This window comes from Haliotis asinina, chromosome 13, assembly GCF_037392515.1.
Source record: "Haliotis asinina isolate JCU_RB_2024 chromosome 13, JCU_Hal_asi_v2, whole genome shotgun sequence".
NCBI lineage: Eukaryota > Metazoa > Mollusca > Gastropoda > Lepetellida > Haliotidae > Haliotis > Haliotis asinina.
Window position 1 is genome coordinate 42,169,670 of NC_090292.1, and position 22,587 is coordinate 42,192,256.

General features: G+C 41.7%; 1 protein-coding gene across 1 annotated transcript in view; it reads right to left on the bottom strand.

Annotated features, from left to right (window-relative positions):
- Positions 1-22,587, bottom strand: part of LOC137259557 (titin-like) — a 136,708-nt gene that overhangs the window by 57,679 nt on the left and 56,442 nt on the right. The window contains exons 5-11 of the mRNA XM_067797185.1: positions 11,982-12,124; positions 10,822-10,957; positions 10,064-10,263; positions 8,688-8,860; positions 8,053-8,117; positions 7,087-7,238; positions 6,170-6,268 (exon numbers count right to left, since the gene is read on the bottom strand). Of these exons, the coding sequence (XP_067653286.1) occupies positions 6,170-6,268; positions 7,087-7,238; positions 8,053-8,117; positions 8,688-8,860; positions 10,064-10,263; positions 10,822-10,957; positions 11,982-12,124 (968 nt within the window). The remainder of the gene's footprint in view (positions 1-6,169; positions 6,269-7,086; positions 7,239-8,052; positions 8,118-8,687; positions 8,861-10,063; positions 10,264-10,821; positions 10,958-11,981; positions 12,125-22,587) is intronic.

Here is a 22,587-nt window from a genome sequence, read left to right on the forward strand (position 1 = left end):
TAAACTCATTCTTTTAAACAGACTGAACAGATGGGGAAATAGGTAGTAAAGTGGTTCAAGTGCTTGCTTGTCTTGTCGAATGTCTAGGTTTGATTCTCCACATCAGTGTTATGTGTGAAGCCTATTCTGATGTCTCCAGCCATGACACTGCTGGAATATTGTCTAAAAACCCCATTTCTTCTTGACACAGTTTGTTGTCCCAGATCGTATTTAGTGTTTAATGTGCATGATCTTGAACCTTTAAAGATGAAATGAAGTTGAAAAGGTTGAATAATCAAACTATGACATGTCTTCCTGGCCTGTGTGAAAGTATCACACATTTATCAGCATTCTGGTATGTGAGTGAGTGACTTTGGTTTTATGCCACTTCTAGCAATATTCCAACAATATCACAGAGAGGGACACCACAAATGGGTTTCACAGATTGTACCCATGTGGAGCAAAATCGAACACAGGTCTTCGGTGTTTGACACACAATGAAGTCACAAAGCCTGACCTTTAAAATCATCCCTGTCAAATGTCTAACTTCAGCTAAGACTCTCCTCAAGGATAACACAAAATCATCACCTAAGAGCTGAACACAGCGTTACCTGATGATAGCTAAACACTGTAAAGCAAATTTTAATGTTTCATGTTTAAGCAAAAAAATTCTTAATTTTAATCCTAACATTAATGCTAACATTAGCTTGGTGGTCATGGAGGTTTTTGTTGCCAAATTTATGCATTTTTGGCATAGAAATAAACTAAATATGATTATTTGCAGTAGATCAATAATTTTCAAAATTTTGAATCATAATCAAACATGGTTGTATAAGTTGATTATTGAGTTGATTATTGAGAAGAATATTAACATTAAAGTGAGGTGTCTCTTCTCAACTTTTATATTTTTCCCATTTTTGCTAAAACACAAGGTTGCTGACAAAATAGAAATATCATCAGCAGGAAAAATACTAATTATTTTTTTTAAAAATTCATGAATTCTAACTGTACTGAGTCATAACAAAATATTTTTGCACATGTTCACTGTGTGAAAAATATTAGGAACTCTGAACCTTAACATTTTTTCCCATCTAACTGTTAAAACACAAGGTAGGTTGGCTGATGGTTGGTGAAAATATACAAGTAGCATTTGCAGGGAAAAATACTAATTATTATTAGTTGAAATATTCAAATTGATATATTTAAAATGAACTGAGTGATAGCTAAGCATTTTTGAGAAAAATATGTCAAATTGCTAATCTTTTTTATTGTCCCAATGTTTGCTGTTAACAGAACTATATGTGACAATCAAGGCATCATCATAACTCTAGCATCTCCTGGTCCGGTGGTTACCTGAACCGCCTTGATGCTACAGTGCCGGACCAGGCAGAGGATCGACTGCTGTCAACAAGCCTGAATCAACACACTCCGACACGGATGTGTAGGCAGGCAGATGGACATGCTCACTCACGGAACTGTCTCGTGTGTGCGGAGTAACACCCTCCACTGACATTGTTGGTGGAGGTATTTATATTCAGGTGGGCTATTTGTAGATCTGTTAGTTAGTTGTGGTATGGCGCCACAGCCTGTTGACACTGATCCACAATACGTAGTGACTGATGCTATGAGGAGCAGTCAGCACAACCTGTCAGGTAGAACATAGTTCTGGATGCTTCTGCCTGCAGTATAAAAAACTTAGTCATATTCTAACACTAAACCTGTAAGTTTGACAGTCTGGGACAGACAATCCAATGATTGATATCATGAGCAACCAACCTTACATGTGGGAGTGTTGAACCTGGGTCTTCAGTGTGACAGGAGAATGATTCAACCACTGGGCTACCACCCAGACTTTCAGGGGATAGAGTAAGGCTTAAGGAAACAGTTGACAAAGTTAAGATTTCAGCATGTGGTCCAAATTTTGTTCCTGATAGCTTGTTCAATATACTGGAAAGTGTATGCTTTAAATCAAATTTTGGGATTTTCAAGATTACTATTTTCCTAAGAGTGAGTGAGTGAGTGAGTGAGTGAGTGAGTTTAATTTCACGCCACACTCAGCAATATTTCAGCTATATGGCGGTGGCCTGTAAATAATTGAGTCTGGACCAGACAACCCAGTGATCAACAACATGAGCATCGATCTGCGCAACTGGGAACCGAAACATGTGTCAACTAATTCAGCGACCACCCGATCCCGTTAGTCGCCTCTTATGACAATCATAGTCGCCTTTTATGGTAAGCATGGGTTGCTGAAGACCTGTTCTATCCTGTATCTTCATGGGTCTATTTTCTTTAGAATTAAAAGAAAAGTACTTTAGTAGGCTTTTACTGGTGGATTATACATGTGAGGTAAATATAATAACAATAATCAGAATGAAAGTGTAACCCCAAAACATAAAATATGTCACATAGACAATGATAGTTACTGCACCTAATTCGCACAATTTGTATTTCAGTGCCATATCACAATTGTGATCTTAATCAGGATTCAATTGATCAATATCACTCCCCGGTATGATTAATATTGGAATGAGTCGTTAAACTGATCATCATTTTTTAACACTACATTAATTGATACATCCTCCTCCTCATTGACATCACCCTCCTCATCCTCATCATCGTTATAGTCGTCGTCACTGTTGTTGTTCTTGTCGTTTTCATTGTCGTCGTCATCATCATATCTTCTCTATAGGTTTTTTTATTTTCAAATTAGGCATAAATGCTGATAGAATGTTTCAGCCCCCTTGTCTTTTGTTCAGAATATTTTCTAACTTCCAATTAGGCATAATCACTGATGCAATATTTCCAAGAATGACCAATCGCGTTAGCTTCATACCATGGTCTATTTTGGGGAAATGATCTCAAATCATAAAAAGCAACACATATCGATTTTGCTATACAACACATTTTGTAAAGTTACAACATAACTTGAAATAAAAGTTATATAAACTTTTAAAACAGATATTTTTTGTTGATGAAAACATGAACTGGGGGGATGAATACGTACTTATTTCACAACTAAACGATGGGTCATAGATAACATTTCACACCAGTTTGGTGTCATTTCAACAGATAAACCTACACATAACATACACAGCAAATATCTCTATGGCTTCGTTTTTCTCACACAGCACAGGTATAACAAGGAAATGCAGTAACGGCTCAGCTTCTGAACCACAGGTGGCGACAGGGCAGTTGGCGTGAGGGGAAGACGGTGTTGGTATAGCGACCTTCACTTTAATCTGCACTCTTGAAATAAGTGCCAGGGATTTAACTAAAATGTTATACTTATAACCTTCGGCAGGCAAATGGGGAAAAGTCAGAATATTTTCCAATCTAAAAATAAAACGTTTTCATCTTTTTAGACTGATTTTAATATTGTATTGAAAGCAATAAGATAAAGGTAATGTAAGGGACAAAAGAACATACTATTACTTGTCTTGTTAGTAGTTAATTACAGTATTTTCTTCAATTTTATTGGTATATTTATATTTACTAAAACATTAATTGAATAGTGGACAATATTTCAGCCATATCTTGACCCATGAATTCTGATGTCTGACCACAGCGTTGAGAAACAGAGGTAGGGTCTAGCAGATATTTTGTCCTTAATATAGATGCAAAGTTCACATCTGGAAACCAGACAGATAATTTAGTAGTGCCTTTGTAAAACCATGTATGTCCACACATTCTGATGATGCAACTGAACTTAAAACATCACAACAATTATGGAAAGATGAAGGTGTAAAAACATACTCTGAGACACTGTAGGTGTCAAAATAAAGAAGCTGACATCCCTAAATATTCACCTTTACATGACTTCAAAATGTTTTTCAAATACTTTACTAATTATGTCATTTCAGCTTAAAGTTGTACAGATAAGTAAACAGAATGTAAACCTGTAAACCTGAGATTTTGAGAGATTGATTCCTTGAACACTATAATGAGGGAAAGTGTACGTACAGCAAAAGTAACACAACTCTTTTTTGGTCAAGTTTTTCAATAGAACACATAAACTTTTTGCAAGTTGCATTTCTTTTGCTTTTCAGCATAGTATTCAGGAATGTGTGATGTGATGTTTGCCTTGATAAATTCTCCATGTTGGAAATATAGCTATGACAATTAATGTTCTTGACACTTTTACAAAACTGATTGTTTTGTTTGTTTCTTAACCCCACACTTTGCAATATTCAAAACATATGGCGGCAGTCTGTAAATAACTGGCTGCACCAGACAATCCAGTGACTGACACCATAAGCATATATCTACACAATTGGGATACGATGACACATGTCAGTCAAGTCAAGGAGTCTGAACACTCGATCCAGTTAGTCGCCTCTTACGACAAGCCGGGGTCTAATCCAGATCGTCATGGGTAAAACTGACAATAAAAGCTATATTCTGTAAAATATGGAGATAAATGCACTAGACTATAACAATGAAAAGATGAAGTTCTTCAACCAAGCTGTGAACGTGATGACTGAGACCAATGATTTCAAAACAGCATGACCACGAACTGATGCCATGCTCAAACATGATAAACTTCACACAGCAGGTTAAATACTAGAAAGGGATTTGTCAAACTTGATGACCGGGCATCATTCTTTTGAGGATCCAGAGTATCAAATGTCTAAAGCACTCCAAAGACAATAAATGTCTCTCATTGTTTGACGATCAGTGTAATTTTCCTTCAGGTTCAGCAGGATTAATCCATTTTCCACAATGGAGATTTTTTCTTCATTTAGTCTTAAAGTGATAGTTATGTTGGACACTATGCTGATAACCAAGGCATGGTACGTATTGTTGCAGGAGGTCTTTGGGGTGGTATTTGAGATATGATCATATTGGTACAGACAGACAAGAACAGACAAGAGCCAAACCATACAATATTTAATAATATGGGGGAAAAAAAACATAATCTTTGGTATTTTGAATGACAGAAATGATCATACGAAATCTGAAATAACTCAATGTTTGGCGCCAACCAACCAAAGGCCACATACAACACTTCTACTAATATTGCAGCATACCATTTCACCTCTATCGGATACATTTGTGTATTTTACAAAAGTAGACAAAACTTACACAAAATGTCATCCAGTAATGTCTGCATTTATGAGAAACATTACATTTTCAGTGGCTTCAATGAAATTCTGTCACAAATTTCAGTTCCGCCGCTTTTTGAAACCCCTGGATCCGCTCAGGACATTCAGGCTCAAGGTTCGTTGTCAGCACGAATACCATAGATATACACCCAAGCTAAGTTTATCTATACAGAGGTATTCACTTGACAAAATCAGAATACAAAAACATACCCAAGGACTGGACCACTCCATTTCCTGATTGAAACTGCTATACTGCTGTATTAGATGTATTGATGTATTTGAGACAGTGGGCGTAATATGAAAGTAAGATTCTTTATGGATAACAACTTCTTTATTATATATGATGCAACGTTTCAGCATGGATTCTTATACTGTTGTCAAACAAGCGTGAGACACTACAGTAGGCATATGTTCATGTATTGCTTTATCACTGTCAATGTTACATGTAATCTGTGGTGTGCTGTAGTACTTCACGCTTGCTTGACAACAATACAAGAATACATACTGAAACATCTTAAATGATAAATAAGTTGTTATCCATAAAGAATCTTACCTTGCTATTAGATGTCAACTTCTAAAATGCCAATCAAACAGATCATTAGATGCATTTGATTGTAAAAAATGAGCATGTGCAGTATTGAATATTTTGTAATGAAAAATGCACTCGTAATTAGTTGTGCAGGAACATCTACAGACGGCTTAGATTCTGGAATGCAGTACGAACTCATTCTCTGTGTTTTGACTTTGCTTAGGTACATTTCTATATATAGAAACGCACCTGGGGTACACATCTGTAGTACCAGTGCCGACAACAACCCTTTCAGTCATATGTATCATGTTTATAAGATGACTCTAAACTAAACACTGGAGAACCAAGGGCAAATAGAAATACTGAATACCAAATTAACTTTCGGGATGTTTTTCATAAGAAGAGCGAATAATGATAATGTTTTATTGAATGAGATACAAAAATCAAAGATAGTTTCCTTGGTGAACCAGTGGTACTAAAATTCAAAATGGCTGCCATGCAGAGCCATGCACTCACTCGCAGCCATAGTTTGGGATGCAGCACTCGACATCGCTACCTCTTGTGATGTGAGGTCTGTTTCAAGTGCGGCAGTAGCATCCAGCTCTACCTGCTCTGCAAACCCTCTCTTTACTAGCTCTTCATTTATATCTAGGTCCTGAAATATACATATGGAAGCTATAACAACACACACAGAGTGAGTGAGCGAGTTTAGCTTTACGCCGCATTCAGCAGTATTCCAGCTATATGGTGGTGGTCTGTAAATAATCGAGTCTGGACCAGACAATCCAGTGATCAACAACATAAGCATCAATCTGCGTAATTGGGAACCAATTACATGTGTCAACCAAGTCAGCAAGCAAGCCAGCCATCTCGTTAGTCGCCTCTTACAACAAGCTTAGTTGCCTTTTATGGCAAGCATGGGTTGCTGAAGGCCTATTCTACCCCGTGACCTTCACGGGTACACACACAGAGCACAGACAAAGGCTTTATTATCTTACATTAGATTTCACCCAAAACTTCTGACATAAGAAAATGCACTGTTTACCAAGCAATTCATTCAAACATAAAATTAATTTATTCAAATATGAAATTAACGCAAAATATTGTTTGCATTAAAACAACTAATTTTTATCTCAATAAACACTGGATTTTGGGGGCATATTTTAGTGTGCTGTTTACTGATTATTCTTCGAGCTAAAGAAGCTAGTTTATTTATTTCATGACATTTTAGGCCAAGGGTCATTACTGGTAGGCCAAGGGTCATTACTGGCATTATTCTGAAGATGCATTAATTTTCACTGTTACAAAAACCCAAAATGCATCTTAATTCTGATAACAGCAATTCTATTACAGTATATAGTTACATTTCAGGAATATAACAATGATCTGTGAATGATCTTGATAATCCAGTGATTAACATTATCAGCATCAACCAACACAACCAGACTCATCGTTAATTAACCAGTGACTTACCTGTGTTCCATTGGTGTCGTAGAGCTGCAAGCAGGGCACCATTTCCGCTCCGCGAGACTCGTACCGGATGGTCCGAGCCACCAGGACTTTCCACTGGGCACAGTAAGTCAGCTCCTCGAAAACATCGATGGCTTCCTCACTCCATTTACCTCCTAATAAAAGGAAATAAATCACAAAATGAAAATTCTACAATGACGTATGAGCGCATGTTGTTTTATGCCAATTACTGCTGCTTGATCACAACATGTCAACATCACGTGAGGGTGGACAGATGAGTAAGTGAGTTTGTATTTTATGCAGTTTTTAGCACTTTTCCAGCAATATCATGGCAAGGAACCCAAGAAATGGGCTTCACACATTGTACCCATATGGGGAATTGAACCCAGATCTTTGGTGTGATGAGCGAATGTTTTAACCAGTAGGCTACCCTACTGCCCTGCACAGATGAATTCAGCTGAGTGTAAAATAACGTAAACATAAACGTAAACGTCATAAAACAGATACTTCCAAAATAATAAAACATCTGTCTGAGGATAGAGTGAATGTCCAGAAACCAGAAGATAGGCAATTTGATTCCAGACTGTGTCGTACATACAGCCTTTAAAAGATGTTAGTTGTTGCTACTCTGCCTGGTGCCTAGCATTAGGGGTCAGTCATCGACATCATGACCATCAATCACAAATGGGGCATGATGATACACGTCAAACATTCAGTGAGTCTGACAATTCAATACCTTCAGTCTAAAGTTACAACCTAAGAAGTTTTCACCAGATTCTCAAATGTCCCTCTACTGGAGCAAAAATCTTGACAGAGACACCAAACCCTTGTACTCACGCTTCACCTGTTTGCCTAAGTTGAACGCAGTTATCCCCTTTATATGTATGTTCGGAAAGGATCACAGGGACAGTCATACTTTTACAACACATGTCAGCTGAAGATGAAACTGCAGAAAACAATTTGTCTTACCTTTGGGCTTCACACTGGCAAGTTTGCACTCAATAGCTTGGAATGGTAGGCTTAGGAAATTGGGTCTGAAAACCAATATGAGTACATTGAGAACATAGGGAGAATACAGTACAGCAATTTGCAGTAGTATTTGTCGAGGAAAATAAACAGTGTTTGGTTTGAGTATACCAGATCTACCCATCCATCGATCCACCCGACTACCCATTTTTAACCTACCTGCCAATCAATCTACCCACACACCCATCCACCAACCACCCATCTATCCATCCATCAATCTACCCACCCACCGATCATCCACTTATAAATCTAATCAACCACCCACCCACCTGTCCATCCACCCACCAATCATCCATCTACCCACCACTCCATCATCCAAGCATTCATTTATCACCTATCATCCATCTACCCACTCATCCATCCATCAACCCATCTATCCACCCACAAATCCATCCATCCATCTTGCCATCCGGAGATCACCAAACTTCCATAACAAGTCCACATCATCTGTCCAAATGGGATCTTACGGAAGCAGAATTTTCTCTTTACTTTTAACTCTGACGGTCAGTTCCTTGAATGTCTAAAAGTATTCCTACAACATCTCTGATCAGTGAGACTCATTCAGCAGGCCCACATACCGGAGTTGTCTGAGCTGGTCTCGAGACACCCAGCAGTTGTCACCATAGTCGACATAGTACAGGTCAGCCCGGTCAGCCTCGAACCCGACCACTCGGGCCCGATACCATGACGGGTCTTGGTCAAATGGCGCGGCAACCATATCCCCGACTGTCACATCTGGAATTTGGCAATCCTGAAAAGAGACACATTTGATATGAGAGAGACTTGTGTCACCAATGTCACCTGACCTATACAGAGTGAGTGAACTTAGTTTTATGCCGCACTCAGCAATATACCAGCTATATGGCGGTGGTCCGTAAATAATTGAACCTAGACCAGACGATCCAGTGATCAACATCATATCCATCAATCTGAACGACTGGGAACAGATGATATGTGACAACCAAGTCAGCGAACCTGACCACCTGATCCCGTCAGTCATCTCTTAAGATAAGCATGGGCTGCTGAAAATACATTCAAACACAGACCTTCATGGGTCAGCCTATACAAAGAGAAAAGAGTGTATTTCCATTTGTGTTATATGAAAATTGATCTGAAACAGCAATATCTCAGTTCATTGGGAATGAAATCACATTAGTACAAACACAAAGTCACAGCACAGTCACAGAAGTTCCAAAGCTACGAGAAAAGTGACTCTCTGTCCATAAGAGACAATAAGGCACTCGGAGTTACCTCCCCTACACTACTGACCTGAACAAGCACAATTTCATTTGAGGACAAAGTTTATCACAAAACTACTTCTTTATTACCTTTAGCTCTTTTTCATACTTTCCCCTATTTATCAAACAGGCTTAGACCTTGTCAGTGTTTCAAAGACATAATCCCTTTGCCTGTATCACATCATGGTGCTGGAATGCCAGTATCTCCCTGCAAACTCCAATTACCTACCCTGGTTCAGTTATCCCTGGCCCTACCTACCTTGGTTTAACTACCAGCATCACCCTACAAACCCTGGTTGCCACATCTACCTACCCCAGTTCAGACATCTCCTGCCGTAACTACCCTGGTTCAGACATCTCTTACCCTACCTTGTGTGCCTACCCTACCTACCTTGGTTCAGACATTCCTGCCCTACCTACCTTTATGCACCTACCCTACTTACCCTGGTTCAGACATCACTGCCCTAACTACCCTTGTGTTCCTACCCTACCTACCCTGGTTCAGACATCCCTGCCCTACCTACCTTTATGCACCTACCCTACCTACCCTGGTTCAGACATCACTGCTCTAACTATCCTTGTGTGCCTACCCTACCTACCCTGGTTCAGACATTCCTGCCCTACCTACCTTTAGGCACCTACCCTACCTACCCTGATTCAGACATCTTTGCCCTCAAACAACCTACCCCAGTTCAGATATCATCTGCACCACCTACCCTGGTTGCCTCGTCTGTGGCGTAGAATCGTGTCATGTCCTCGGTGACTCGGTCCAGCTGTAGAGCAGTGGAGCTGAGAATCTGGATCCAGAAGTGGCTTGGGTTTTCCACTGCCGACACATACACCTCCAGGTAGTCCTTCTGCTCCGGCCAATCAGGAACCTTCTTTGTTTCGTCCCACGCAGCCTCTGGTTTCACAACTGAAATAACAACAGCAACATCAAAAACAGTAACAGCAGCAACAGCAACAACAGCAACACCTTTTTTGTTCAGAGAGACTTATTCTAGCTATACTTCACACTTCTACCCTTAGCTTTCTTCTGTGTGGTGCCAAGGGGTAGCCTAGCAGTTAAAGCATTTGCTCACTGTTCCTAGGACCTGAGTTTGATTCCCCACTTGGAGGAAACATTCACTCACTCACACTTTCATCTGCGGTTGGCAAGTTGGGATGATAAAATCAGTCAGGTGTAGGTCAGATTCTGATGAAAGACCATTCTCTATTTTTGTCAAACTTTTGCATTAAGCCTGTTTTTTCAAATGTTTAAGCAAGATCACTACGGACATTGAGTTTCAGCAGAATCATAGCTACTTCATAAAAACCCAAACAAATAATGCTGTTGACTAAAAATGCTAACATAGCTTTCGATTTCAAACATTTTGCTATAAAACTGAAAACAAACCAATCAAAATGAACTTTACTGAATATGGGCCAAGCGCGTTTCTTTAAATTCTGACTAACCAATGAGAGGCTCTCCTACCTGCTCCCTGCAGAGTGTGGGCATGTCCAGGTTCATCTTTGTGTTTCTCTCTTCCTCTCTGATCCTGATTAGCCGCCGACACGGCTGCCTTAGCACGGAACGTTTCTTCCTCCTCCACCTTCTCTCCTATCAGACCCTGATAATAGATACATAGAAATGGCTATTCATAAAGCACCTGTTTACACCCACTTGTGCTTTCTCAAAGTGCTAGAGCATTACCCCAGATAACCCAAGCTGGCTAACTGCTAGAAGGTTATAGTCACTTATCCCAACTGGTACCCATTCACTGCTGGTGAACAAATGCAATTTTGAAGAACCTCACTTGCTAAAGGTGAGACCGCATGTATCCTGTAGGGTGTCATAGTGGGGCAGGACTGAAGTCCTAGAAACTCTCAGGAATCAATCTGTGACCCACGCTAACCCATCCAAGATCTCCCTGCGCGCAACGTTACATTACTTCAGCTGCTTTTTTATGCAACCACATACATACTGATCTTCACACTGGAATGTACTTCATCAAATCAGTGAGTGAGGTAGTGAATACACAGGTTAGAATTGTTTCTTATTAAAACATAAGGAAACTTATACAAGGACCAGGTATACTTATATATATATGTATGTGTATGTATGTATGTATGTATGTATGTATGTATGTATGTATGTATGTATGTATGTATGTATGTATGTATGTATGTATGTATGTATGGATGGATGGATGATGTATGTATGTATGGATGGATGGATGGATGGATGGATGGATGCATGTATGTATGTTGTGGCATCGAAAAAATGGACTTAAACCAATGAACTTTGAACAATGTCAATAACTCAGCATCACATAGAGATGGGGTGATGGGTAAACTCATGGCAAAATCATCTGTTTGTAAACCTGATAACCTGGGTTTGGTTCTCCACATGGGTTAAACAAGTTAACCCATTTCTGATGTCTTCAGTGATATTGCTGGAATCTTGCTAAAAGTGGTGTAAAACCACACTCACTCAGGGAACGAGGAAAATTGAAAAAGGCAACTTTGAAAGTGAAGTTCATGTGTTGCATCCAACAGATGAGTATAAGAGAATATATGTCTTCTGCTTGTATGGTAAGGTTACCATGTTGTGTTGGGTTCAAGTTGGTTCAATAAAAGGGACTGATTACAAACCTTGGCAAGATCAATTTGTTGCCTCGAGCCTGTTATGGCAACAGTTCGAGGGGCGTCTCTGCCATATGCGTCTTGGGTTCGGTCAATGTAGATTTTGGCTTTTGATGTACGAGACATCTGCCTGATGTTCTCGCCATTTCGTCCTGAAATAACAAACACTCTCTGATTGAATAAAGCTTAAGTAATTTTCCGCAGACGAACATAACATGCATGTTTCAGTCGCTGGAGATGAGCATTAATCTTGACACAGTTATTCCCCTTTGACCTCTAAAAAGGATTTCAGTAGAAAAGCATCTTCTGGTTTTTCTAATTAATAATAATAATTCTAATTAATGATAATAATTCTAATTAATAATAATAATTCTAATTAATAATAATAATTCTAATTAATGATAATAATTCTAATTAATGATAATAATTCTAATTAATGATAATAATTCTAATTAATGATAATAATTCTAATTAATAATAATAATTCTAATTAATGATAATAATTCTAATTAATGATAATAATTCTAATTAATAATAATAATTCTAATTAATGATAATAATTCTAATTAATAATAATAATTCTAATTAATGATAATAATTCTAATTAATGATAATAATTATACAGTACATACACTTGTGAACCCAAACTCCTGGCACTTGGTATCTCGTCATGACGCTACAATTTATAATACACTGCAGTAGAGATGCTACATTTTAATCGTTAAAATCAGTCCGTATTGAAGTTTTGGAAGTGATATATGTCTTTAATTGCGAATATATACGCCATAACAATACTGACAACTAACTCCCACATAAATGTTATCTCTATGATATTATCTTATAATGAAAATTGGGCAGTGGTTTAGTCTAGTGGGTTAAAGTGTTCCCTTATCATGCTGAAGACCCATGTTTGATTCTCCACATGAATACAATGTGTGGATCCCATTTCTGGTGTCCAAAACCGTGGTGGCATAACAGAAACTTCAGATGTTAAGTATGGTTCTTTTATACTATGCACAGCAGATTGTGCCTCTGTTCTTCAATGCTCAATACACTGTCAGCTCAAATATGACATGGTCCCAAGGTGCATCCCCTAGGCCCATCAAACCATATCACAAACATCAAATCCTGAAATGTGTTTTTTATTGTTTCATGTCGCACTCAGCAGTATTCCAAGTGTATGGCCAGGATCTGTAAATAATCGAGTTTGGACCTGACAATCCAGAGATCAACAGCATGAGCATCAATCTAAGCCCATGGGCTATGATAACATGTGTCAATAAAGTCTGAGAGTCTGATCATCCGATCGCATTAGTTGCCTCTTACAAGCATGGCTTGCTGAAAATCAATTCTACCTCGGATCTTCAAGGGTGAATTCAGAAATGGATCAAACAAATAAGGAAGGTATTTTAGCACTGATGGAAGCCTGCTGCCGAATCAAGTCATCATGTGGGTCTGTCATCCTCATGTGTGAAACAGTTCCATACATGTGGTGCCCAGGTGAGTCGGATTGAATCTGTGTGGCACAGTCATTTCATAAACATGCACATGTCTTTAACACGTGTCTACCAGGAGTGAGAGACAGGCAATACAGAATCTGTCAATGCCTTCCTCACCTTCAGTGTGAGAAGCAGTTTCCAAATGTTGCCTGCTTGTCGGTCTAACTACACTTGAGAGTTACAATCACACACAATCATTTACTAGCCCGAAATCTGAATATGGAACTAAGCAAAAGATTACAAAAACAGGAGAGAATAAAATATAGTCAGAATGACACGGATTTGATCATTATGCTGCTAATATGATGAACATTTTTATCAGTTAAAAGTGTATAATAACTTTACAAGTCAGAAAGAGTGATATGTTGACAAAATGACCCCATGAAAATTCACTACCCAGTCCGGCAGTGACTGTGGAGATTTACTGACCTGGCTGAATTTTTACTAGCCATAGGTGGGCTAGCAGACTAGTTGCTATGTCGTATACTAATCCTGTCTCTTTTTTTTTTACTTAAATCTGGCTAATCCACAATCATCATCACCTCATTCTTTGTTACAATAATTTAATTGCAAATGTAACAAGTCATCACTGAGTTCGCTACCAGCATCATTTGCAATTAAATTATTGTAACAAAGAATGAGGTGATGATGATACACAATACAATAACAGTATTAATACTGATAGTTTAATGTCTCTCCCATTTCGTTGTCCAGGACCCTAGAAAATTTTTAAGTGCATGAGTCCTTAGAGACTTTCAAATACAGAACTTGAGGTAAATCCCTGGATACATGTTCACAGCTTTTTCTGATAGTTTTGCTCAAGACTTCAGCCAACTATTCAACCTTCTTTTCATTCACTCGTGATTGAATGCAAGAATGGATTTCAGCAATACTTATCAAACCAGTCTTACTATAAATTCCCTTGGGCCTTGTAGTGATCATGACGAATCGCCACTGGTAACAAAAGAAGTTAGGACATAGGGATTTTTTTTTAAAACAATACTCTTGATTACAACCTGGTCTGCCATCGTTGTCATTGTAGTAGTATAGGGAATGGGGGTTCTGGCTCACTTTCAAGAAATGTCTCTACAAAGCCTTATTTACTAAATAAGGCTTTGGTTGGGCCATTAGCTCTTGCTACTATTACCCCTACTACAAAAAAGTTGGCGGTAATTACTGTGCCTTGGTAGGAGGTAACACTGTGCCGTACGGTACGATCAATAATTCTTCTCTTACAAATCCCCTACCCGGCCCATCCCTCAAGTAGTACAAGTTAGGTTCGTTGGCTTTTATATCCACTTTATCTATGTTGTAAGTTTTGACTGACCATATAGGATCGGTGGCTCGCTTACGGCTATCGCCCTCGTGTTCCCCCGGCTGGTATAGATACCTCACTAGGGCCCTATCTGGTATCTGTTTCTCCTTCCCACGCAATGGAGCGGCCGACTCTGCAACTATTGATTTTAGTTTGATAGCGTCTGCCGGTTTCTTACCAGTGAGACGGGTGACTTCATGGTTGATTGCCGACACCACCTTGGGTAACCTCGTGACCCATTCAGTCGATCGTTTTCCAGGGGTGGCCATCTCCCTAGCATACTGATGGCCGAACAAGCGCTCAGCCAAAGTCCTATTAAATCTCTCAACTATGGCTTGGCTGCGATGGGCTCCGGCCGTGCCACGCCTGACCTTTGTATCGTGTTTGGCTAGCAGTTGTGACACGGCACCCATGAACTCCCGTCCGGGGTCAACTTGCAGCTCTGTTGGCCACGTCAGCGGGCTGCGTTTGTATATGCGTTCGAATCCTCTGGCTACCTGGGCAGAATCTTTCGTGGTCAAGGGTTCGGCTTCCTTGTAACGACTGGCTACGTCCACTACGGTTAAGGCATACTTGTACCTCTTGTCGTGGGGTAGGAACAGTAGGTCTGCCTGGTGAACGCTATTAGGTATGTTAATACCGAACCTCCTTCTAGGCACGTAGCGTGGTGCCGGCAAATAGATCTGCCACAGGGCTTGTTTTTCAAGCCACGCTTTGGCTTCCTCCGGGGGTACTCGCGCTAGTTTAGCTAGCTTATCTACTGCGCTAGCTCCTTTCCAGTACCCACGCGGGCTGTAGTAAATAGCCTCAAATTTTTTCATGTCCATACGCGTATGTGTTTATTCCATCAATAGCTATCCAACGTTTCGTGTCCATAGGCGACAGGGACGTCTTGTTTATAGTCAGTCCGTATATCTTATGTCCATCACTTCTAAGTGTGTTCATTTTATGTCTAAAGGTACGGGTCTTGAACAGGGCTTCCTTGAATCTGGCGTGTTTGATGTGTTGTTTCACCACATACTTCTTAACCCCCTTAGCCTTCCGGATCTCACTATTGTCGGCTTTCAGTATGGAGTACATCTTAGGTCTCAAACCTATGTACTCGGCTATGGGCGTGCCAGCACACTCGTCCTTCATCTTACCTAGGACCTTTTTATTTACCGTGCTGTGTAGGGTATGGGTCTTAGGGTAATCGCTGGTGTCGTATAAATCAAGGTGTTTTTTCATGTCCTCGTACACGTCCTCGGTTCGAATCTCCATCAGCAGGGAATCCGTGTCAGTGTACAGCACTTCACACCTGTCGCCGTACTGTTTCTTGAGCTCGTTGTAGTAAAAGTCGTACATCAGGTGTTTGGATAAATCGAGGATGCTCATCCCCACGTAAACAGGCCGGTTGAATTTTATGTGGCTTTTCTTCATGTGTATGGCAACCAGGTTGTCTGTAAATATTTTATTACGGTTGAAAGCCGGACTGGCTATCAATTTCCTGAGCTTGTCTTCCTCACTAGATCTAACCAGCTTCACGGTTACGCGTTTCCTCAGGTTTTCCATAGTCTTGCCAAACACCGAGTTGTTCATGAGCTTGTAGAGATTTTTCTCAAAATCACTGGTGGCTTTTTTTCGTAGGTCTGTGTTCATTCTGATGTAGGGCTCCATCCATGGGCTCTGGTCGAACATGAGCACCCTGTGTATTTTGGTCAGCCTCATACCCAACGACAGGTACAGCTGTAGGTTGCGATAGTGAACGATGTACTTGGTCTTATTCATTAAGTTAGGCACGAGTTTTTCAACGTCTGTCACACGACCACCTGACAAGTTATGTTGGTACTCAGACATCCAGTCTGTATTAACCCTCATACGTTCGGGTGCAAGGGGATAGCTGTTGTGCGATGTGTGTAATTCCTTGGGATACTCTAAGTCAACTTCGAGGATATACCCTTTGTTCGAATCTGGTGCAACCTCTATAACATCAACGTGGGGTACCCATTCGAATCCCCCTGTAGGTAGATACTGGCTCATGGCCCAGCCGTACAGGTTGTTTGCGTCGAGGTAGAGAATGTGATTGGTTGGTTTGTTAGGATCGTAACCTTTCACGTATTGATTATTTGCTTTCGCGTATCGTTTGGATGCCATGGAAATCCCACCTCGCAAGCCTTTCTCAATGAATAGGTGCATGTCGTAATCTGTGAGCAATTCCAAATTAACTCCGGTCTTTTTAAGCAAGGCGTCCCACGACAGACCTGGGCTGGTGTAATACCATGCGGGGTCGAGTTTATACTGCTTTAAACAGGTCCGCCTGAACGTTTCAAACACGTCGGCTAACAGCAGTACATCTGTCCTCAAGTATAGGTCGTGATAATCACCCAGGTTCTTACAACCCAGTTTATTCCATACGTTAGTCGCGTGCGAGTAATCATCTCGTGAGACGGACGCCTCATTCAGCTTGCTATAAAAGCAGTCAATAGGGGGTAGTCTGGTCTCGGTGAACTTGGCCCAACTATCCATGTACTCATAGGGGTACACACCCTTCCTCATAAGCAGGGGTCTAGTCTCGGCGTCTGTGTATCGATCGGTGATAGGGAAGGTATTGTTGGCCTTGACCAGACTGTCGAGTGACGACAGGAGGAACTGAAACGAGTCAATGAACCTAAGTCCGTTTAAGCTGAAGGAGATGTATCTCTCCATGTTGTTGGGGATGCATGTTATATTACCATCGATTTTCGCGATGGCCTGCATGATCAAGTGTGAGTCGTACCCTCTCAAGTTGTGAAAGACAACGGGGATGTTTATTGTCTTAGGGTTGATTTTAAGCTTGAGGTTGCACGCGTTGTGAGCGGCGCCTCTATACTTACCAGTTATGTGACAGTGATCTCTCACCGAATCACCGTTAAGTGGTGATTCACACACGTGACAGTTAGTGCTACTAGCGTGAGCTAGCCTGTCGGCTCGGGTCATACGCATGGGAGCGATTCTATACAATGCATTCCTAATATTTTTTTCTTCCTCCTGCAAACACTTTAGAAACTTTTCAGCCGCGTCAGGGCCCCTATACACTACCGGAGCTTTCGTTTCCCCGTCACAACGGACGACAATGTATCCAAACGAACAGGCTTTATGCTCTTGTGTCTTGTGGGTGAAGCTACCCCCACTGGGGGAATCCCCACCCACAACTAAGGCTTCGAAGTCGGCGTATATGATATAAGGCACAGACATTTGGTTCTTGTGGTTACTGAATTTTAGGATATTTTCACCTTCCTTAGGCATGTCGACTCGTATGGCCGTCTGCCCCACACCTTGACAATCATCCCGGTGGGATTCTAATAAATCAGCTCGGGTGAAGCCATGTAGGCATCGTTCACAGAAGTGGGTCTTTTCTCTGTGTGCCGATTGGTCATACAACAGCCTGCTAAAGTGTTTTATCCATGTGTAGTGATACTTGTCACCTCGCTGGATCATGAATATATTGATAACTTGACGATCCTTCACCGGGCTGACCCTGTGTACTATTGTTGTGTTACCTTCGTGCCCAAAGACATTTATAGCCAGATTATTCTGTTTTTCTACTTTAGTGATCTGGGATATTGGGGTGGGCTCATCTATACCATCCCAATTAAGCCCATCATCTTGGGGATAGCTAGAAAGCCTATCTGAATTCTTGCCAGCTGGAAATAAGGCTGACCTGATAGCTAACCTAAGGCAATCGTTTCCTCTATTCTTAACGTTTACTATGGCATGTTTGTTCATATAGTAGGGAGGCAAGGCTAGGTATGACCCGCCTCTGAACGGCACGTAGTTAGCTATGTCTAGATAGACATTATCGATTTTATCTACAGCCCACCCGGACCCCAAGTGTGTGTAGCGTTCTAGGTATTCTCGTATCTGCTGAAAACTTGTATCGATTGATGCGTCAATGGTCTCTGCATGTGTGACGACCTCTTGTTGACCTCGGAAGTAAGGCTGAACATACTCAGTGGTACTCCCAATCTGCTTATCGAGCGACATTTTCACTGTGATCTGAAACTTGATACTTCCTAGGTTATTTAGTTCCTGGTTGACCTTATCAGCTATCAGAGGCTTGATATCTATAATGTCTATGTTTCTATCAACGTGCATGCGCCAACCTCTCAAATAGTTACCTACAGCGCGCTCAGTGTTCACGAACTGTAGGTCAATAGCTCTATTCTGTCGTAATAATTCTATAAGCTGTGGTTTTCTCATACGGGAATACCCGCCTAAACCCAAATAGTGTGCCTCGGCTTTCAGTTGTTTTACAGTGGGACGTGCTACGGGGGCATGTGATAACAATGCGGTTAACCCGGCTCTCCCCAGGTTTGAATAACCCGTGTGTCCAAGCTGTTTTGCTTGAGCTTTTAATTGTTTTACCGTAGGAGGGGCTTCTAAACCTAGTAATCTCAACAATGCTGACTTCCGCATTCGAGAATACCCGATGACACCTCTCTGTTTTGCGACCCGCTTGAGCTCGCTTACAGTAGACATCGTGTTTACACCTAAGAGAACTAATGTCTAATTGGTTCACAGTAAGGGGAGGTAACTCTTAAGTGGCTATCTTGAGCAGTCGCCTACGTTCTTTTATATAGCCTTTTTTATTCTCGTAGATGAGTTGATGTCTGACTACGTTCGCTCCGTGAGCTTTACATAGACAGTAGTGTCCTTTAACCCCGATACCACACACAGAACACGTGTAGTTAGGACTTCCCATATGGAAACAACAGAACCCCTGATTCCTGCATTTCCTACCACAGGCCTCGGTCTTCCCCATAAGTATGTATTCGCATCGGTATGGAGCGGGTCTCATGTTTACTTATATAGGTGTTTTAGTTTAATTGCTTCGCAACCAACGCAGTAGCTGCTATACCCAACACTATGAAGCCCAGTTCACGATTCATTTGTCCCTTGGATGGTGTGTAGTACTGAGCGAGTGTGGGTTTATTGAGCGGTTCCAATTGTTTACCAGTTATTAGATAGTATTCTTTCATTGCTTCATCGACATCGTTGAATGTTTGAACGGCATGGTTTTCACGCTTGAGTTGTTCGTTAATAAAGTCGATCCTCTGGAGGCGTTTTTTAGCGTACTCGGCCTGTGCCCTTTGTAATTTCTCAGTAGCGAGATCGTGTCGCTTCCTTTCTTCCTGTATTTCAGCCGCGTGATCATCTCGTAGTTTCGAGAAGAGGAAATTACTCCCGGAAAATGCCAGGGCATTCACTAACGCCCCACCGACCATCATAGCTATCGTGGCCATCCCTATATTTATTTCATTATATTATCAGGTATTATTCCTTGTTTTACTAGGATGTCTTTTGTGGCCATCGCCATACCAAGGTTCATTATGAGCATACCCATATCCTGCAGGTTGAAATCTAGCTTGATAGTTGGTTGTTTAAGCACCATTTTAGTCAACCGAGCGTACCCTACAGCTAGACTGGCGACCACTGTGGCGTGGTATGCGTCGTTGACGAACGTTTTCCCCTCAGACATTATGTATATGATATAAAATATTAAAATTATAACATGATATGCGGATCTACCGTGGGGGATACCCCCACACCCCCACTGTTGGGGGTGGGTGGTGGCTCACTGTGGGAGGGTACCCCCACGTATAACCATGTTATAACCACGGCAGCAGTTACGCCTACAGCCAACAACAGTCGGGTTGGGTTGGTCACTTTATGTTGGTTACACCACCGTTTTTTACCGGCAGCTACTCTCTTAGGATTCTTCTGCCTGGTCACTTCCCTCACTGGGGTCACTGGTTCCTGTGAACTCACTGTTGGGGGTGTGGGGGGTACCACCACTGGGGTCTCCTCCACTGGGGTTTCCTGTGCAGCATCCATCTATACTATTATTATTATTCTTTCTCTCAAATTGACAATGTTTTGCCGTGATAATCGCCGCCGTCACTGGAGCCAACAACATGCCATATTTGTGGTACAGCCCGCAGCTGATAGAGCTCACGGCGTGTTCGATAAAAGGGTCTTTCTCGAGGTCCTCCCACAGGTAAAGTCGGCGCTCTGGTGGAATGGGAAGGAAGTGTGATACAATACCGGTGTATATCTGGGTCATAGCCGATCCTAAAGTCTTTGTCATTTCTGCCCCGAGCCGGGACTCGTATCTAGCGTACAGCTTATCGATTTCTTCGGCTGACATTTTGTGAATTTTATCCGGAGTGTAGTCTCCAAAGTAATGTTTGGCTTTGCCGCCAACAGCCAACGCCACCAGTTTCTCTCGCTTGGGGGAATCCCCCACAGTGGGGCCTGCCGTACCCCCAGGTACCAACTGTTCGAGCAATTCCTCACACTCCATCTTATAATATAACAAGTAAGATTTAGTTTTAACTATATAATACCCGATACAGGCAAAACACAGAGAAATGAAGGTTAAGTTGCACACGACAAATACTTCAAATATCATAGCTATGCTTAGCTTTGCTTAGCTTTGCTTAGCTTTGCTTAGCTTTGCTTAGCATACTATATATGCTACTGGTTGGTCGGTCTTTAGAACGAGCTTAGCGTGTTTAGTTTCAGCGAGCTGTTTCTTCACCCGTTCCCGTTCTAATTTACTCATCACATCGTTCTCTCTCAAACACTCCTCGAACGAATCCCTATCCTTGCAGTGAAATAAGGCCACCCATCGCGTCTGCTCCCTGAGATCTTTCAACACCGAGTTGAACTTCTGCGTTAGCACCCAGACGCTGTGATTTGCATGCCGGCCGGAGAAGGCCAGGTACGATAGCATGTCTCTCTTTTTTGTTATCTCACGATTAGCGCTGCAGTCGTCCAGTATGAACAGCGTCGGTTCCCCTTTAAATTTCTCGTGAAGAGCTTTCAACCAGTCCTGCAGGCGTGTTCCAGGGTCGATTTTGTGTACGTCCGGGTCCGTCATCACCCAAGGTCGCGCGTACGTTTTATTCATGCTCAGAGTAGGGCACATGATAACGATGTTATCGAACACATCCTTGTAGTAACCCTCCAACATATCCAACACGAAAACGGTCTTCCCACAGCCAGTCTGCCCGCACACTATGGCGCAGTGTGGGTCAGTGGGGAGGTGGGGGTACCCCCCATCAGTAGATGGCTTGTACGAATCTCCCATTGTCTATATTAAGTTGCGCGTCCATAATAACGTACAGATATAATTTCAACTTACCAGCGGTTTGAGCCTTCTTAGTAATCTGGATGGTTATCCCTTCGCTGCCGTTATCTATACGACGCCCGCTACCGTGCAGTTTATCATCATCCGTGGATCGCATGTCCAACCATAGGGCATACTTGGTGGTCAGGTATTCACCGATCTGCACGGAGCCGAGGTCCAGGTCCTTTGTTATGTAGTCCCCCACTGGTAGCTTTTTTATCTCATCCCACTGCTGGTGTGGTCTCATACCATGACTGAACAGCTGGTTGGGCACGCCCTCGATGGTCACTTCCACCTTTTCAATCTCGGGGTTGAAAAACTTCTCGCTGTCCCTCCGGAATGGATCGTAATCCTCCACGGGGACGACCAGGATACCTTTCATCGATCTCGCCGGCACGTTCAGGTTGATATTCCACACAGTGTCGCTCTTATCTCGCACGACTGATCTATGCCTCAGTACGCGATCGTACAGGATAGCCATCTTCCCAGAGTACTGGTTTCGAACCTGCCTGGCCAGCTCCGGGCTAGTGACCATGTCGAACTCCAGAGAGATGTTGTCTATGGCATAACTGGCCTCATCACCGTTCGGCGTACGCACTACTTTGCTATAGTCGTTAAACGTGAGCTCGTATTCGAGCCTATCACCCAGCG